Here is a 21100-nt window from a genome sequence, read left to right on the forward strand (position 1 = left end):
GTGTCAGCAATCTTCAATAAAAGATGTATATAAATACTTTCTTTCAATGTTTTCTAGTGGACTTGCACATCGCATATCACTGGACAGTACACTCAGTAACAATAAAAACCTAAACAAACAGTACAAATCCTGTATAAGTACCCTGCTACAGAATGTGTATCATGATGCTGTATCTGGATGGCTGATGGTAGCATCGTTTTTCTATAAAACAAAACAATACAGTAAAGCTTTATACGTTATCAGGTATTCCATATCGAAATGTACTCCCGAAAAAATGTGCCACTATTCGACTTTATCAGATGAACAATTGTTCATGTTGTTAAACCTTTATTCCTGCCAGAAGACGAGTTTTGTAAATCCGGAAAAAATAATGCTTGTAGATGATATACATTTCAAAAGTCATTCTTTGCTAGCACCAGATGAACTTCAATCAAATTTGAATATGTTTGATTTGTTTCCAGCCACCGCATATGCTTATTTCCTTGAATTTCTTTGTCAGTATCATCTAAATAATGCCAGACAATGTCAGGATGCCATTCAAGGTTTAAAACTAGTTATAGAAGAAAAATATTTAACAACTATGTTTAAAGCGAAGAAATCCTACATTTTGTTGGAAATTGCTTTACAGTTATTAGGTCATAATGAATCCGCATAATAAACATTCTTACAACTAGTTAATAATAACAATAATCATGATAATCTACAGTAAACATATGTTTGTTAAAGCGTAAAATACTAAATTATGCACCTAGATGAACTGCCGATTACTGATGTTTCATCATTTTGTTTTCTACGAGACAAATTCAAATTTTAAAAATGGGTTCAATATTTATTGTAAAGCAAATCTGCATATTTTGTATGACGCCATGGACTGCACACGTTTCAATTGAATAGGAAAGCCATATCAAATCTTTTTATGTGTGTGTTACTGGCATTAGTTTAATCCACTTTATGGGTTGTCAATGTTCTGTCTTTTCCTAACGTAATATATAGATATAAATAAGAATGGAAACCGGGAATGTATCGAAGAGACCTGACCATAGAGTAAACAACAGCCAAGGTCTTCATTAATGGGTGTTCATAACAGATAGTACATTCGGCATCCATAGGCGGACTTTAACTGGCCCCTACACACTTATGTACGGTAGTCAAGCAAAAACGGACCTTAGTCTATACTTCGAAAAAATTTGAACACAAAATGCGGTTGTGTTCAACATGTTTTGTGAGCTCTCAACCTCCCTACTCCTCTTATGTTATTGCTTTACATTTATGATCCAACATTTTGTCGATACCTGTATTTGTCTTGTTTATTACAACTTTCTGCCTTTCTTTTTCACTTTACTTTCAAGGTTTTGTCGTATGCTACAGTCGAAATATCCGAACTTTGTTCCAAATTGCTCACTAATCCGATAGTATTAAAGATATAACAGGGTAGGACCACTTCTAAAACATAACATATACCACTCACAGAGAAGCTGTATTCCTTGTATAGAAAACTGAAAATCTCATGCAAAATGATGTCAAATAGAAACCAGCGATCCATCAAAGGAACAGACTAAACTACTAGACATTCTCAACACATTATAGACTTATTGTCCGACTAGGTGCGGGTTTTTTTGTGAGTGATTTGATTGGTTTTTTTTTCAAGTATGATTATGTTTTTCATGTGAATAAGATGAAAAAAAAAATATGCGCAAACAGACCTCTTGTCTCGTAAGGCACGAAATAAATACTAATACTAAATATACAAGATCATACAAGGTAGACCCGTATTTGTGATAGAGTCTATCAACCATATTAAAGTTTGTGCTTAAAATGTTTGATTTAGCATTAATAAAATGCTTTTATTCTTAAATTAAAAAAAAAGAAATTTTGAAAAAAAAAACATACTTACTTAATATTAACGGAATGCATATTTGAAATCTTCATATCCTTAGATATACAGAAAAATAAATAAAAGCATATTCAAATTGCATTAAAAAATCACATTTGTAGAATAAAAATCATTTTCTTAGGTCAATGGGTTTTCTGAGAGCGGTCAGGTTTTTTTTTAAAGTGCGGTCAAGGTTTTTATCGAGTGAATGTACAAAATTGTAATGGCTTAAAATGCTCAGTATGTACTTTATTTGCCCTTTTGAATAATTTTTTTTATTCGAGCGTCACTGGTGAATCTTTTGTAGACTAATTAACTTATCATAAATACCAGAACTGAAATCTAATATTTGCGCCAGATGCACGTTTCCTTTGCAATGCGCATCTGGCGCAATAACAAAACTTCGATCCTGGTATCTACAATGAGTTTATTTTTATATCAGAGCATTTACATCCAAAAACATTAAAAAGTTCACACAAAGTACTTTTCAATGTATAAACCCATGAATTAATCCTGTTTCTTGAATATGTATTGTGTAACATTATAAGATATGGAGGCATATGATTGCCAAGTAAACAACTATTGTGGAATGAGAGCAGTTAGCTGCAAACTTTAGGCAGTCAGCCATCAGAAAACCCCATACCGAATAGTCTGCTACTTCATAAAAAATACTCGAATAGTTTATTTGTATATTTTATTGTTTGGCTCATCTTTCGAATAACATAAAGACCAGCATATTTGGAATCATTAAATTTGTTTGCTCGCCAATAAGGATTGTTCCCATTATGCACATTCACTGAATTTAACCCATATTTACGTTTGTTTGCATTTAACATGTCCACACCCATGTTAACATGTTGGCATTATCCAACAAGTCCACACCTGTGTTGTATCGATAAAACATACGAATAGTCTTGTCAATGACAGATCAGAAACAAATTGAAATGAAAAGGAACTTCCATTTATTAATCTGAACATCAAAGCATAGTTTGGAGCTAACAAATCTGGTTAAACTTACGTTTTGTGTTTACATCTCACAGTAAAAAATCTCTCTGAGAAAGCTCTTTGAAAACAACATCAAGTATATTCAATATTGAAAAGAAGTTTTCTTCATTCAATCTTAAAATGCATTCGAATTGGTTAAAGCAAATTCAAGTAATCGTACAAAGTGTTGACAGACGACGAAACGTACAGACAACAGCCGGACTATATATACCCTTAAATGTATATTTTTATGACGAAGACATTTTATGTGGTAATTATCCGAAGGCTTATAACCTGTTGATTTGTATTTGAGGAACATTTTGTGTCAATACTGAGGTCTGATGTTAACATAACTAAATTATCACTATTTTAGGTCTTTAATAATAAAAAAATTACATAATTAATATAATTTTTTAAGGACGGGATCATCTCGTTCAGTAACAACATACAGCGTGACGAACTATAAGTAGGATTGATCAGACTTTTTAACCTACAATTTACTACCTGATATTGCGTGTATGTTATTGTGGTTTTAAAGGAAAACGAAAGAAGATTTGCTTTCGGAAAACACATTTCACACCTAGGCTAATATATCCATCAACAGACTAAAAACATGGCAGGTAAATAATTAATTCTGAAGGTTTATATCTTTTACATCCTTACAAGTAGCTTGAGAAAGGTTTTGATTTATGATAGCATTATCACATATACGAATGAGATATGCAAACAAAACATGCAAAATATGAAACGAAATGAGAATACCATATAACAAAATGAAAGATAATCATTTCAAAAAGACAGACTGTCTACAAACCGCAACATAAAAAAACCAAATGAGTGAGTCGCACAGAAATATTAGTACACTACACATGAACTTAAAAAGATTGCTTAATTTATCATTATCTGTATCATTATCTGTTTACATGGTGAAGTGGCATCTTCTTCATTTTGTGTTCTTTGAATAATAAAACAAAAAGTACAACACAATACAAAATATAGGGAAATAAAGGTACATATGTACAGACAGTGGAATACGATTTAAATTGTCATGTTAATGAAAAAATCACATGGCGTAGGGCACAGAATATTAGACCTTTTCAACATCTCTCGACACCTACAGTTGAGAACGACTACGACAGGTAAAATGTGAGGGGTCGTCTATTGATTTTATATGCCAACGTATTAAGTTCTTATCTCCCCGTATACGTATTATACCACAGATTTAAAATAAAATTTTAGATATTATTTCACAGTGCGAACCAAAAAATGTTCTCTTCATTCTCTTTATCTAATATTTTCAAATCTGTGTAGTCATTTAAAAGAGGGACGAAAGATACCAAAGGGACAGTCAAACTCATAAATTTAAAACAAACTGACAACGCCATGGCTAAAAATGAAAAAGACAAACAAACAACAGCACACACGACACAACATAGAAAACTAAAGAATAAACAACACGAACCCCATCAAAAAACTAGGGGTGATCTCAGGTGCTCCGGAAGGGTTAGCAGATCCTGCTCCACATGTGGCACCCGTCGTGTTACTTATGTGATATCAAATCCGGTAAATAGTCTAATTCGGTAAGTCACATTCATGAAAGAGAAGGCGATTGAAGTTACGACGTAAGGAATATATCCGATATCATTTGTGAAACGGTTATTCCATAACGGTCAACCAAATCGTGATGGCGTCCGTAAAATTTACGAAGGGATGATTTCAACTTCACCATTTGGAACTCTCTGTTTACTAGCTTCCTTGTGAGCAGCAACTATATCAAGAAAATCATGATAGGAATGTATTTATCTTAATGATTTAATAATTTTATGCACAAACAAAATAATACTTAAAACCAGCCCAAAAAACGAATAAAATTTGAATATAGTTTCTGCAAGTTGTTAAACTTATCAACTGAACTCAGCGGTTCATATGAAACGAGTGTAATATCACATTCTCCATATGACACCTGAGATTGATCTGCCAATTTATTTACATTATATACTAGAGACAATACATAGCATGAAATGCATGAAAAACATGTTTGACAGACTGAAGCCATCGTTGGCATACTGCTGCTGTTCGACCAACATTGGCCCAACACAGTTTTAAAACTAGACAACGTTGGTAGACTGTTGGCAAATAGATAACATTGTTGGCAGATTGTTGGCAAATAGTTAACTTTGTTGGCATACTGATGTTGGGCCAACAAAGGCCCAACATATTGGGCCAACTGAGGGCCGATGACCAAAATGACGTTGGCCCAACATAGTTTTCCAACGTTGGCAACACAATGTTGCCAACAGAATGCAAACTCCTGTGATCTAACGGACGAACTGACGAACGGACAGTGGTATAATTACATACACCCACCCTCTATTTTGTTACGGGGGCTTAAAAATTATACATACGCTTACGCACACACTTATAAGATATGTACATACATACGTACTATATATAGTTTGCACGTGCTTGCGTGTTTAAGGTTTTCAGTTGTCAAAAAAACACCTACCTATCTCAAAGTTTATTGTTGTAATGAGCCAGAATATGCAAACCTAGAGAGTTTCGAATGTATTTCTCTGTTCTGCGCACGTTCAGCGTCTGCATTTTATGATAATAATCGTCGGTGAATTTTGAAAAGCCGAAGATTATGAAAAGCCGTAGATTTTTAAAAAGCCGAAAATTTTGAAAAGCCGTAGATTTTGAAAAGCCGAAGATTTTGAAAAGCCGTAGATTTTGAAAAGCCGAAGATTTTGAAAAGCCGTACATTTTGAAAAGCCGTAGATATTGAAAAGCCGACGATTTTGAAAAGCCGACGATTTTGAAAAGCCGTAGATTTGAAAAGCCGAAGATTTTGAAAAGCCGAAGATTTTGAAAAGCCGTAGATTTTGAAAAGCCGAAGATTTTGAGAAGCCGTAGATTTTGAAAAGCCGAAGATTTTGAAAAGCCGAAGATTGTAGAATTTATAATAATCGGCGGGATTGTAAAAGCCGAAGATTTTAGAATTGTTAAAAAGCCGAAGATTGTAGAATTTATAATAATCGGCGGGATTGTCAAAGCCGAAGATTTATTTGTATCCATGTATTTTTAAGGGAAAAAATAATAAAAATAATAATAATCCGGGTGTTCACTGTGGCTTTTCATAATAATCATGATGGTTTTTGTCTTTGAGACGACCCATTCATTTTACCTGTAAACTGTAGGTGTCATTAGTCGGTATTGAGAGATATCGAAAAGGTCTACTAATACAGGAATATACCGAGCGTGTAACAATCAATCTTTCCCTCATTTCTGTTTCATTTCAAGGCAGTTAATAGTTATCAAATTAACAAGGCTCATAATTTAACACTCCAGATGCGCGGTTCGTTTTTAGTAACTAAGATAATTTTATTTATTAAATCGATGAGTAATATTGCTAAGGCTTATTTTCTATTTCGATAGGTTCAATATTTTTTCTCTCTTTCCTTTACTTGGCAATATAATCCGTAATGCGAGTGGACAGAATGTTAAACATCCATCGAAATCACGTAAAAAAATCATCTCTCTTAAATTTAACTGACGCCATCACGAGTTAGTAAACCGTTGTGAAATATCCGTTTCATAGATGATATCGGATATGCTTCTTATGTCGTTGTGTTGCTTAGATTTTAGTTTTCTATTTTGAGTTTTGTTAACTATTATTTGTCTTTTTTTTATTTAGTCAAAGTGTTATCAGTTTGTTTTCGATCTACAGGTATGAGTTTGAATGTCCCTCTGTTGTCAAGCTTTCTTTTATTGATTGGAGTTCTGGTTAAAAACAGAAATAGTTAGAAGAGCTACAAATGATTACGACAACGACATACGTTTGCGCGAAGATAATCCACGTTTACACAAATTCAACTGTTGGACAAATACTTCATTCGTGTGCTTATTATTGAAAATGATTGCAAAACCGTTACAATTTTACATAAATATTATGAATTTTGAAATAAAATAAATAGATAAAAAAAAATTAGAAGAATAAAAATAACCAAACATATTACAGTGTGAAAACATACATCGAAGATGGAGATAACTGTCGTTGATAAATTTAGAAAATGGAGATATTTCCTTGAAATGCAATACGAATGTGTACAAATGAAGGTTAATAAGTGATTGTAAAAGAAAGTTTTGTTTCAGAGAAGAATGAGAAAATTCTTATAGCTATAAATAGTAAATTAAACAAATAACACATTGTACTGGTTATATTCGGAAAGTAAACCTGATTACGTACACTAAAATATACGACAACAAGAAATAGGAATAATTAAGAGCAAATTATGTCGTTAAAAAGGGTATGACATAGTAACATATTTTTTCACAATGATACACAAAGGACAATGACCAAAAATACTGCATGAATGATAAGCAAAAGATATGTTCAGGATGATTATTTCTGTTTTATCAATGTATCACAATTAGGAATCTCTAATTTAGTCCTAATTCCAGTCTCTTCTTTCAAGTAGCACTCCGTCACTAATCTTCCTCTTTACATTAATAACTTATTAATCAATATCTGGAGGAGGAAGTGAATTTTTAAACGGTTCATATATTGTTCTATAAATGACGGGCGCAGTCGCAGCCATTTAAAAAAAGACGACAGAAAGAGTTGTTTGACCCCCAGAACACCATGAATCTTTCACATAATTACATAAAATCTAACATGGAACACCACCTGGATCCTGCAGTGTCCTATACAAATATATTGAATATTAGATGAATGAAAAACGAAAGTTAAAGGAGTAGGGGCATTAAGACCCCTTTTTGGCCTATTTTTTTCGGAAATTTCAAAACCCAAGAAAAATTAAAAACTTGTACTTTTTGAATACTTTAGGATGAAAGCTTTAAGTTTTGATATTATTTTTCCAAAATTTTGCGTCAATGACGTCACAATAACAACGTTTTCGTGCCTATTTAAGACGTTTTCCCGCAAAATTTATGAAAATTTGTCAAATTTACATTAAATAAACTAGGTGCGCATGCAAGAAACAACTTTATATTTATACACAATCTTACAAAGGAATGAACACATAACATACTCAAATATCTTTTTGTTTCTTGCCTGCGCACGGTATGAAATTTAACTGAATGTGAGCTGATTTCAAAGGACAATTGCACTTGTTAAACGTTGTCGTCAATTCACGAACAGGTTAACCTATTTCTTAACATAGAAACAGTATGAATTTAATAAAAATGACCCGGAAATCAGTCTGAAAATATTTGTAGTAAGAATATAATCACATGCATTGCTGCATAATTATGTCACTGCGTCCGCATGTCAGTGGTAAACGAGATCGAATGCGGGATCGGAATACGTACTCCATAGAGTTTTTGAAAAGTTCCATGAGAGCAGACGATAGCAGTCAGATTGTGTGGAGAAAATATTTCTTTCATTAAAAATGAGTATATTGTTGAAAAAATGAAGCACAAACCACATAATCAGGTAAGCACAGTCATTAAAACTTGTTTTTTTTTTTACATTGAAATAAAAGTTAAAATCGCGGAATCTCCCTTTCTATATTTATCTCACGTAAACAAATGCTCAGAATATTTATAGATCTTTATAGAACTGGTGCCTCGAAAGTTTTACAAGTTATACCGTTTTACTGTTTCAATTATTTTGCTATGGAGACAATTCACGGTCGATTATCTGTGTTTTTAAATTATTTCTTTCAAATTAAAAAGGAAACCACGATTACTATGTGTTCAACATGTTCAAAGCTTTAGAACAGATCCGAGTACAGAAGTTCAGAACACATCAACTCCAGTGTGAATGAGATTTCACGACTTACATTTTCATTTAAACCCCAAAAGATCCATTCTGTCACTTGTGTATACAAAGTAACAAAACAATTGTTATATAAAATATACTTTGGTTTTAAATCAAATATTTATTGCCATAAAAACCATCCTGTTTCTGTTCTTTATATAGACGGTAAACAAATGACGATTATCTCCCCTATCGATCTTAACGAAAGGAATATTATAAAAAATATTATTATTTTATTATTTTCAAGAATTACAATCTATATATAACTTATCTTGGTATTTGTCTGTACATTTTGACAATAAAGTATGTTAAAAAATTATACAAATTAATACATAATTGCAATCACCAAAAAGAATATGCAAATATTGTTTACCTTTCAAAATGAAGCAGGACTAATTGATCAATATATATTTGAATATCAAAATAGAGACTTTCTCAAAATAGCGTTATTTTACAATTCAAAACAAATCTGGAGATTAAGATAAAAAAGAAATGGAACTCGAGGTCGGTTCCATGCATAAAAATGTCTTAAATTAAGGCTAAAACTTTTTATATTTATTAAGTTAAAAGATAGAGAAGTTTGATCATTTAGCAAAAAGTAAATGAATGATTGCTGTTTGCTTCATGTCCCGCAGGAAATATTTCATGTATATTCCAAACAAAAACCACAGCAGGTATATTAAAGGCTGTTCAAAGTAGGCCGCGGGAATTCAAAATAGGTTCTTCAATTAGTCACGGTCGATGGAGGGAAGATGGAATAAACGGAAGGCCTTTTAATAGCGAAATAGCACAATGCGGGATTGTTGTCTCAGAATTATGTTTGACTAAAATCTAATGTTGAGAGTACGATACCGGGTCTCTTTAGCATGTGATAAGACGAGGCGTCGTCCCGATTTCGTCTGGATGTGGTTGCGTATTTAAACATCCCGCACAAGTATTCGGGTGCCCCGTTACAAAAACAAATCTTACTAAAAATGACAGATCGGAATTCACGGTAGACTTGTTGGTGACCATACATATATACACCAACCAGCAACCAGGTACACCAACGTATTAATGGACATACAAAAGATATAAGACGAAGCATAAAAAAAAATAGCAAATCAAAATAATTTCCCCGATAATCCTAAATAGATTATATATATATATACATAAATTATGCCTCAATAAAAATTTACGTATGACTATATTTTCCTCCCCCCGTGCACTGCACTTGTAAAAAAGTCTTTTTTTAATTTCTACTTTCAGCATGCCTCCTCTTAAGTGTTATCCATGTGTTGTCTGTTGTAAACGTACAAAAACGGCTGAAAGGAGAAATTTAAGTGGTGAAAAAAATAAAGAAATCAGGAAATATCTTGTAAATAAATTATTTATCCGTCCGCAAGAAGTAATTGAAGGTGTCACGTGTAATAAATGCAGATTGTTTTGTGGAAAAGAAATACAAAAGAAACCAACTACTAAAAGAAATGCTGAGTATCTAGACAAAGATCCTGATTTTATTCCAGTTGTAAGAAGCTCAAGTAAACATTATATTGATTGTCGTTCACCCCCAAGTATTCAGCTTAAGTTTCCATCTACAACAGCCAGCCACGCACAATGTGTAGTCTGCAAACGCCATGGGCCAAAACTTGTAACTGTTCCAAATTCTGCTAGATATGACTTATTCTTAAAAAGACTTATTATTTTACCTCAAGGTGCAAGATGCTGCCCTGGACATCTCTCAGGTGAATATTTTTCAGGCTTTTCATGTGAACAAATTGTTGAGAAAAAATCATCAAGCGATTTTAATCGTACTGAAATCACCAATTTATTGAAACAAATAAGGGACATAGCGCTAAAAAATAGTAAAAAGCGTATAGACTTCGACTCTCCAACTTCACTTTCAGAAAGTGATATTTATAATTTAACTGGACTGACAAAGGCTAATTTTGATGATGTGTGTTCAAAGATCCAAGACTCGCCTATGAGAGATTCACACTGCCGTACTATTCGGCAATGTATTGGCATTTTTCTGACTAAACTTAAGTGTGGAATGTCAAATAGGCTATTGTCCACCTTATTCAACTTGGGTCGTGATGCTGCACGGCGTGCTATTTCATCTGCCAGAAAATATCTAGTTGAAACATTTGTTCCAGAAAATCTTGGGTTTGAACATATTTCACGGAATAATGTAATCAATAACCACACTCGTCCATTAGCACAGTCCCTATTTGGTGATATTACAAAGCCGGCTATCCTTGTTGTAGATGGAACATATATATATATACAAAAAAGTGGCAATTTTCAATTCCAAAGAAGATCGTTTAGCATGCACAAACACAGGCCATTGGTAAAGCCAATGGTTTTTGTAACTACGTCTGGCTATATAGTGAGTGTGATGGGACCATATATGGGTGACGGAAAAAACAATGATGCAAACATTATGACTCATATCATTAAAAGAAATATAGAGAAAATAACAGATTGGCTTCAGGAAGATGACATTTTAATTGTAGACCGTGGTTTCCGAGACTCTCTTGATCTATTAAATGAGTTAGGTATTAAGTCTGAAATGCCATCTTTTCTTGGAAGGGGAGAAAAGCAACACTCTGTAGAAGAAAGTAATACAACACGCCTCGTAACCAAACTTCGTTGGATTGTGGAATCAATTAATGGTAGGATAAAGTTTGTTCGATATTTGGACAAAGTCTTACCTACGAATCAAGTTCAATACATTCAGGACTATGTACACATTGCTTGTTCTTTAATTAATCGTTATTTTAAACCAATGAATATTGGTGATCCTGAAGCAGATGAGTTGTTGGGTGCAAAAATGCTTTTTTTGTCTGCATAAAATATATGCAAATAGTTTCTGTGTTAATGAACAGAGTTCAAGGACAAACTTGTGTTGATCATAGGCGGACCCAAGGGGATGTGTGGGACGGTCCCCCCTTTTGTGGTAAAGTTGATTATATAGGTAATCACTGAAGCATGACTGGAGCTCTCCCCTTTAAAACAGTCAGTGCTCTCCTTCTTTATGAGGTTCTAGATCTTCCACTGTTGATTCTCACTTTGCAGTTGCATTATAAATAGCTAGATAGTTTATATACTATGTTCTGATGTTTACGTAACTTACATATCGTGAATGAAAACATAAGGTAGTCTATAGGTTTTTTAAATTAGAAATTACCTGGTGAAGTTATAAAAGACAGCATATTAAACTATTAATAGTACTGATCAGGCTATCAAACAAATATGAATACTATACCTGTTATTATAGTGTTTAAAGGAAAACGAAAGAAGATTTGTTTCGGGAAAACCTGATTTGCACCGTAATAATCCTTAACAGGCTTACTCACACCACATCTTCCTATATATATTTACAAGATGGCAGGTAAACAATAAGAATAAATAACTTTAATATATATTATTAAGCAGCCTTACACGTGTAATAAGATAGTTTGTAATTGATATTAGCATTATTTACATTTCACATATTATCAGATAATAATTAAAAATCACTGCACCACATAATCATTAAATGTATGTGAAATAGAGGCCGAATATACCAAATGGGTATTCAAACTGAACTTGCAAACGAACTTACGAAACCATGACTAAAAAAGAACCGAAATTAAAAAAAAGTCAAACCACAACATGCACAACATTTAACACTCAAGACTATGTGACCAACACAAAAATGTGAGAAAACTGAAACGAAAGTAAAACGCTTGTGTATTTGAAGGCTGTCCGTAGAGAAGTCTATACTTTGCATATATACAATAAAACAAATAAAGAATATGTGCAGACTGTCGACTAAGAATTTTATATTTGATTTCACGTTTTAAAAAATACACATGGATAACTTGGTAATCACGTTAACGTTTCACATCAGGCATGGTCGCCTTTTTTCATGACGTCACAATAGGAAAATTCAATAGAAAAAAAGAAACTTTAACGTCACAATAAAATTTCGACCAATCATTTGCTGAGAACAAATTTTTCACTAGAGATTAGAAACATTTTTCTCACACTGGTCAGGAAATGTCAAAATAGCATGAAAATTAGAGAATTTTATATTCACGTTTTTAAAAATACACATGGATAACTTGGTAATCACATTAACGTTCCACTAAAGTCAAAATATAGGACACTTCATAAACATCTAAATTTTGCCTGTATTTTTCAACCTATAACCTATAACCTATAAGTCCTAAACTATAGGAACATATGTTCATTTAAACATACCCAGCATAATTATGCACACTGTGTAAATTGTAAATCAACTTGAAATTGTTATGGTGTTGCAAAACCCATTCTTGGGGTGATCGATAAATTTAAAAAAAATTTGGAGGCCTGTAAATACTGTTAAATGAAATACAGTACAAGCTAATGTTGATTTTTCGGAACATGTATTGATTTTCGAGTTTCAGTTAATTTCATGTATCTAGGTACGTGAAGGTACAATACAGAAATTGGACATATATTCCATAGAAACATATGTATGTGACAAATGTACTGCATAACATGTAACAATATTCGTAGTTAGATGCAACAACAACAATATCGTTGGGTTTCAAACAAAATGATAAGGGTCGATTGTGCGTTGTGATCTTAAAGTAATGTTCACACACTATCCATGAAACTGTATAGGAGGGGTCAGACTAACAAGAGACCTCATATTTCGAATATGAATTTAGTTTTAAAGTGAAAATATATCCTTTTTCACATGAATGATTTTGATGCTATTCATTCCTTCCTCATATACTACACGTTGTGTTCTACGACGGTGTAAAGTTTCATCAATGTATATTACATCGTTAGAGAGGAGTCTTGATCGCAGGCAAGGTGCATGAATATGGACTTCAGACAGATGCAAAGTTAGAAAAGATAATTCTTAAACTTTTTATGCGTTAAAAGGAGAAGGGTATATTTTATGACAAAAAAATGTCTGTTGTTTCTTTTATAATTTGGCAATGTTTTACTCCCAGTTGATAACATAACTGAGAAAAATACCACAGTAAATTCGAAATAAAGTATGAAACCGTTTTCAAACAGTTTGCCTTGTTTCCCTCAACAGGAAAAGGTCAAATGTTGATTAAGGGACTCGAAAACATTGCGTTGAAACGAGTCTAATATATATGAACGCACTTTAAATATTAGAAATATATAAGTCGAATTCACATAACAACTTAAACTACGACATATATTTACCTGTTACTGAAAAGCAATTGTTTATGGCACAACAATGTAATATATAATATGAAAAAAATAATGAAAACCGCCTCTCTTAGCATTGGTAGAGTGCAGTACAATGTATTCATATGTATATTTATGTTTTAACTCACTTCTTTAAACAAACATACAATATGTATGTGCTAAAATGTTCGATCTTTAAAACCATGGACACACACTTGAGCAATTATATATACTTCTTACAAATAATACTTTTATTTGCTGATACATAATATCTCCTTTGCCTCAAAATCCAAACGAAAATAAAATATCATAATCAACACAAAAGAAACTGCTAGGCAGAATCCTGTACATGTTCTGTAACTAAACATCTACAAAAAAAACATAAGAAAACAAAAATATAAAGATATTGCATCACGACAAATATATCTACTGACCACCAAACTGGTAAACAACCACTCTAACATGTTCAAACTCCCTTCATAAAATAATTGCAAATTAAAATCTCTCAAACTCTCTCCACATACTGTACACATTTAATATACACTAATAGTCGGACTTTATTTTTGAAATTTTATATTTATATTGTTCATTTAAATTTTCATATTTTCAGACACTATAAATCCAAATACATCAATAGCACTGTATTATTATCTGTGTCAAAAAATAGTAGGATCAGAGGATCATGTTAAACAAATCAGATCTATGAACGCGGTCAAGGACAATATCAGAAGTATAAAGGATGAAACAATTATAACAAGTGGTAGCTTTGGGGAAGGACTTGAGATGCGAGGCAGTGACTTAGATATGATGATTGTAAAAAACCGGTTTGACGTTTGTGAAGAATTAAAATCCCATTATCATCCCAAAATAACACATTTGTTAACGGAAAGAGACGATGTGAAACCTTGCTATACTCTGCTGAGACTAGTATATAGTAGAAGTCCGGACGTTATTAGACAATGTGATGAACATAATGGTAACCAATATCTTTCGAGTACATTGTATAAACAAGGTTTATTTGATGATCAACTTCAAATAATTCATGGTCCGTGTTTATCAGACAAAAATGGAGATATGGACTTTGCAGCTTGTTTACATTGTAAAACATGGGTATCACCTGCAATACAGTGGATAACAAGATCAAGTAACTCTTGGCCGAGTGATGGTGTCAAACAAAATATTATAAAACACGGAGTACTTTTTGTACCAATCGGAGCTAAGGGATCACCAACAGAGGATATAGAATGGCGAGTATCGTTTTCAGTTGGGGAAAAACTTCTAATTAATACATTTACACACACTCAATTACTGTGCTATGTTCTCTTGAAAATAATTTTGAAAGATGTGATAGCTATTTATTCCGAATGTAAAGATTTACTCTGTTCTTATTTCCTGAAAACAATAATGTTTTGGATATCTGAAGAACTGCCACAATCCATATGGAAACCTTATAATCTTATACCTTGTTTCATGAGATGTTATAAACGGCTTATTTATTGTGTTGAACACTCAGTTTGTTTACATTACTTCATTCCGGAGAATAACATGTTTGAGAACAGAATAGACGGTCGCAGTCGTGAAATACTTTTAGAAAAACTATATACGTTGTATAGCTATGGATGGCAATGTGCCTTATTTTCAGATCAATTATCTAACTTTCATGTAGCAATGTGGAATTTCCAAACCGAACCTCATATATTATACGTAGACGATGTTAACAAAATACTAAACTCAAAGTTTATGGTTGTTGAAAATATAAACTTTAAACTTTTATCTGCGGAAAAGGTGTTTGCGAATGGAATATATCAGACCATGTGGTGTCAGCAACCTTCAATAAAAGTCATATATAAATACTTTATGTCAATGTTTTCTGGTGAACTAGCACAGCGTATATCGCTGGACAGTAGAACCAGTAATAATAAGAACCTTTACAAACAGTACAAATCCTGTCTAAGTACCTTGCTACAGAAAGTGTATCATGATGCTGTATCTGGATGGCTGATGTTGGCATCGTTTTTCTGTAAGACAAAACAATACAGTAAAGCACTATTCATCATCAGGTATTCTATATCGAAATGCACTCCTGAAAAAATGTGCCGCTATATGACTTTGTCGAATTACAAATGGTTATATCTGAATTCGTTCCCTAAGAAGAGCTTTGTTAATATGGCAAAAATCATATTTGTAGATGATATATGTTTAAATAGTAATTCTTTGTTAGCACCAGATGAACTTCAAATGGTAGATTCAATCTCGGTTAATACACCTCTGTTTCCATCTACAGCGTATGCTTATTTCCTTGAATTTCTTTGTCATTATCATCTCAATAATGATAGACAATGTCAAGATTCCCTTCAAGGTTTAAAACTTGTTATAGAAGAAAATTATCTAATATCTTGGTTCAAAAAAGCATCCTACATTTTGTTGGGAATTGCTTTACAGTTATTAGGTCAGTATGAATCCGCACGACAAGCATTCTTAAAATATAAAATCGATTTGTTGAATTATATCCAAACCAATCGTTAAAATCTTCAGTAAAAGGATTTGTGTAAAGGCGTTACACGCGTCCTATGAGGAACTATCGAAATTAGGTTGTTTGAATATTTTTACTACGAGACTAAGTTGAATCATGAAAAATAGGTTAGAAATTTATAAAGTAAGACTATGTTTCACCCAACGACGCATGGGTTGCACTTTGAAAAGAGGATTTTCAAATTTGCTACATATCAGACACGGTTGGTACGTAATTCGAATGCCACTGCTGGTGGACGCTACATCCCCGAGGGTATCACCAGCGAAGTAGTCAGCACGTCGGTGGTCATTATATGGTCATTTTGTAAATTTTCTTGTTACAAAAATATGAATATTTCGAAATTCTAAGGATTTTCTTATCCCAGGCATATTTACCGTAGCCGTATTTGGGTTCACATTTTTTGAATTTTGGGTTCTCAATGCTTTTCAGCTTTGTACTTCTTTCTTCTTTGGCTTTAAAACTATTTTGATCTGAGCGTCACTGATGAGTCTTTATATGTAGACGAAAAGCGCGTCTGGCGTATCAAATAATAAGCCTGGTACCTTTGATAACTGTTGAGACCACTGGGTCAATGCCAGTGCTGGTGGGCGTTTCGTTCCCGAGAGTAACACCAGCCTAGTAGTCAGCACTTCGGTGTTGACTAAATATCAATTATATGGTCATTTTTATAAATTTCCTATTTAAAAAAATATGAATATTTCGAATTAATAAGGATTTTCTTATCCCAGGCATAGTTTACCTTAGCCGTAATTGGCTTCACTTTTTGGGAATTTTGGGTCATCAATGCTCTTTAACTTCTTTGGCTTTATAACTATTTTGATCACAGCGTCACTGATGAGTCTTCTGTAGACGAAACGCGCGTCTGTCGTATTAAATAATAAGCCAGTTACCTTTGATAACTATTAGATAAGTGTGGTTTTAAAAGTTTTTATTTAATATTATCAAATTCGGCATGATAAAATCTAAGCATTCACCGTTTCTAAAACACTTTGTGATTTTATGCATGTTATATAGGAATATTTAGTTAGTTCACTAATACATGATATCAAACAGGCATTACACGAACTGAAGTGAAACGGCTTGTAGGTTCTAATAATAGTTGAGTTTTTGTTTTATAAATTAGTTATTTTTTATTTTTTTCAGAATATGATAAAGTAAAACTTCAGGCCATTGTTTTATGTTGATGTTAAACTTGAAATAATTAAGATTTTATAAATGAACGATTTTCTTAACATGTGTTGGCTGCATACGTTTACATGTCAAAATCGTGTTGATTTCTCATTAATTCTTTCACCTTTATGATTTAAAAATGGATTGGTTTTTCCTTTATGTCAGACTAATGTTTAATTAAAATTACACAAACAAAAATGGAATTCTTTGTTAGATAAAGGCCCAGTCCAACTATACCACGATCACACCACGCTCACCGCGATCTGAAATAAGTTCAGATCGTGGTGAGCTCCCAGCAAGAGCGGCATGAAAACGATTTTTGTCCACGTTGCTACTACGTCTTCATTACGCTCCTACAACGATCCCGATACGATTATACCACGTTCTCACCACGTTTATTCTGCGACCGTACTACGATTATCTTTCTACGCTCATCGCGTCCTCACTACGACCAAACCACGATTTATCCGATTGCAAAATGGTCTTACCAAGCTTTTTACTGCGATTTTAGCATGCACTTACCACGACCATACTAAGATTTTAGTACTACGCTCCTAGCAATAACGTCAACATCGTGTTCCATATGAATACTGTATCATTTCTTCTATTTCTCATTGATACGTAGATTATCTCGGAAATAACCCAGTCATGCAACCACATCTACCAGAATTTGTGGACGTAGGGATAGAGGTAGAGGAAGATGGAGATCTAATAGTAACAAATCGTGATCCAGTAGATATATGACGGACTGACCAATCCAACATGAATCCCAACTTATTTATTGCTTGTCCATCAATATCAAATGTCGTTGCTTTAGTGAACGATAGTAGGGATGACACAGATGTGTCAATCATAGTTGAGGCGTCGGATATAAAGTACAAGAAGACCAAATTACATACAGACAAGAGAGAGCTGGAGAACTTTTATATATTTTATATGACAATAGCAATGAGCATTATGATCGTAGTATGAACGTAGTCAGGTCGTAAGAACAGCGTGACGAGGAAGGCATGGCCGTGCTTAAATCGAACTATGGTCTTGAACAGCGTGGTATAAACTTGATATAGTGGAAGCGGAATTAGATGTGATGGTCGTAGTGAGGTCGCAGTAGAGTCGCTGTGAGATCGTAGCGTAGTCTTCCCGACTAGAATCGATCTTTCGCTACGGTGGTATAGCGACCTTTGCGATCTAACCACGACCTTACTGCGCTCTCACTATGCTTCTACTGCGGCATAATTTCGCAATGACCGCATTACGATTGTGTTGAACATGTTCGAAGTTGACAACGCTCATCACGATCATGAATACCTCACCACGACCGTACTAAGACCTTACTGCGATATGAACGATCGTACTACGAGCGTTAAAAAATGCATTTTTTTCGCAGATCGTAGTGCGATCGTGGCCCAGTGGGACTGCGGTATTAGGTAAAAAACGAAGACGTTGATATATTTGAAATGTTTGCATCCTTTTAAAAGTTTATTATAGGTGCATAGTTTATAATTGTTTCCATCATATATACGTGTTCAGCCATAACTTATCTTTAAAGTCATTAATTAGCGATTGTAGTAAAAAAAAAAAAAAAAAAGAATGTCGGGTACGCCATATTATATTCAGGAGTATTTTATTGACTGTTTTGTCATGGAAATGTATAATGGCAAATATATTTGATCCATCATCTTGCTTCAGAATGTTTGTTAAAAATACAAAAAATCACCGAGGTGAAATTAGTTCTAAGTCACAACTAAGAATTCTGTTATAAACTGTTGATCCTGATTCATAAAACAAACTTTGACATTAGGGAAAACATTATTAACTTAAAAAACCAACGACGGCTCTCAATTCGTACTACGGTTAGCACGGTAGTACGTGTATGGAATTGTAAAAGGGAATGCAAGGATTTCTCCTGATAAAACACGTTTTGCACCTTATAAAATCCTCATTAGACTAACAAGACGGCAGGTGAAAATTAACTCAGAAAAAATTTAATCTATATACTTTTACATAGCCTCATACGTGGATTAAGAAAGGTTTAAATGTATATAAGCATTACGTTGATTTCACATGGACGATAATTAGAAACGAATTCATAACAACATAATAAATATTAAGTGAAAGAGAATCGGAACATATCAAAGAGATTTTCAAAGTCATGTTCGAAAAACTAACTGACAGTACCATGGCAAACAACGAAAATTGACCTTTAGGCAAAATGCCTACAAACCACAATACAAAAAACTATAGACGGAGTGAGCAACTCAAAAATACGAGAACACTGAAAACGAATCGAAAAGCTTGGTTATTTTGACAATCCCGTAAAGAATTCTTAAATTTGCATAATGATCTATTAAGAAATTACGGAAAATACATAACAGCGCAGAATTGTAAACTTAGATGGACCAATTACCTGCAGGCATAATTATGATTTTTTGTTAAGAGGAATGTTTTAGCTTTAAATATTGTCTGGTCGTAGAATAAGAAAGAGGTGCAAATTTGTAAAATTCGAGGTCAAAGTTCGATAGTTCTGTTTTTCATTCTTGTTAAAACAATATCTAACATATAGACAACAAATTACTTCTTTAAATTAATACAGTTAATGTTTGAGTCAATTTGAAAAACATCGTAACCAAATGCCTAGTTTTCAGGTAATTTAGACAAGACAAAGACAGAGACAAAACAGGAAATAGCTTTACATTACACATACATATAAAGATTATATTTATAGATTTTTACTCGGGTTTGCAAACATAAGATAAAACTGTTTCTGTTAATTAATTACAAACCGCTTGACAGTGGAAAATATTTCACTTAGTAATGTAAACAGAATTGTTTAAATAAAGTATTGACAGTTGAGTGTTTTTTGTTCTTTGGTTCGTTGATGAACATTGAGTTTAATTGTATGGGAAGGTTTTACATCAGCAGCCTGATATGGGCCCCATAGAAAGAGATGCTGCAAGGGTCCTTAACATGCAATGTGCACAACATTTTCAAAATACCAGGCTTCTCATTGTTCATACCTTCATGGGTTTAAAAACGCTCATTCTACTCTTAAACAAAACTTTCCATTTACAATCAATTATTAACCTTTATTTGCATACTTTTGTATTGCATTTCAAGGAAATATCTCCATTTTCTTAATTTATTTTCAGGAAAAGTGTGTTCATCGTATATCAATGACATATTCTCGTTGTGTGTCTCAGAGTCAGAGATAGTAATCTCAATGTTCGATGTAGGTTTTCGTTATAATAAAACACCCATGCAACCACGCATCCCATATTGCTGATAGGACCCGACACAAATAATTTCGTGTTTCGGTAGTTAAGCTTGGGATGGTCATTTTAAAATGCATAATTTGAATATAATCAAATATGAAAATTATTCATGTTTATATTGATATATTTATATTTTAATTCTTCTTCAATAGATCTAGTTATTATGACAGATCTACCATCATCGGGGGTCCAACTGTCAATTTAATGTTAAAGTCTTTAACTTTGATCTACTAAGCATATCTCCAATACCTTTATGTTTGCTATACGCAACTATTGGTGCTGTATTGAATATTTGTACACAGTCTTCG

General features: G+C 33.2%; 1 protein-coding gene across 1 annotated transcript; it reads left to right on the forward strand.

Moving 5' to 3' along the window:
* Positions 1–7610: 7610 nt before the first annotated feature.
* On the forward strand, positions 7611–11472 carry LOC143077015 (uncharacterized). The gene is made up of 2 exons (XM_076252904.1): positions 7611–8312; positions 9888–11472. The coding sequence occupies exon 2, from the start codon at positions 9889–9891 to the stop codon at positions 11470–11472; it is 1584 nt and encodes a 527-aa protein (XP_076109019.1). The 5' UTR covers positions 7611–8312; position 9888.
* The last annotated feature ends 9628 nt before the right edge of the window (positions 11473–21100 follow it).

The sequence above is a fragment of the Mytilus galloprovincialis genome, chromosome 5 (assembly GCF_965363235.1).
Source record: "Mytilus galloprovincialis chromosome 5, xbMytGall1.hap1.1, whole genome shotgun sequence".
Classification (NCBI taxonomy): domain Eukaryota; kingdom Metazoa; phylum Mollusca; class Bivalvia; order Mytilida; family Mytilidae; genus Mytilus; species Mytilus galloprovincialis.

Bases quoted from the DNA above. Each gene is read 5' to 3' on its own strand.
- LOC143077015 (XM_076252904.1), top strand. From the start codon at position 9,889: ATGCCTCCTCTTAAGTGTTATCCATGTGTTGTCTGTTGTAAACGTACA.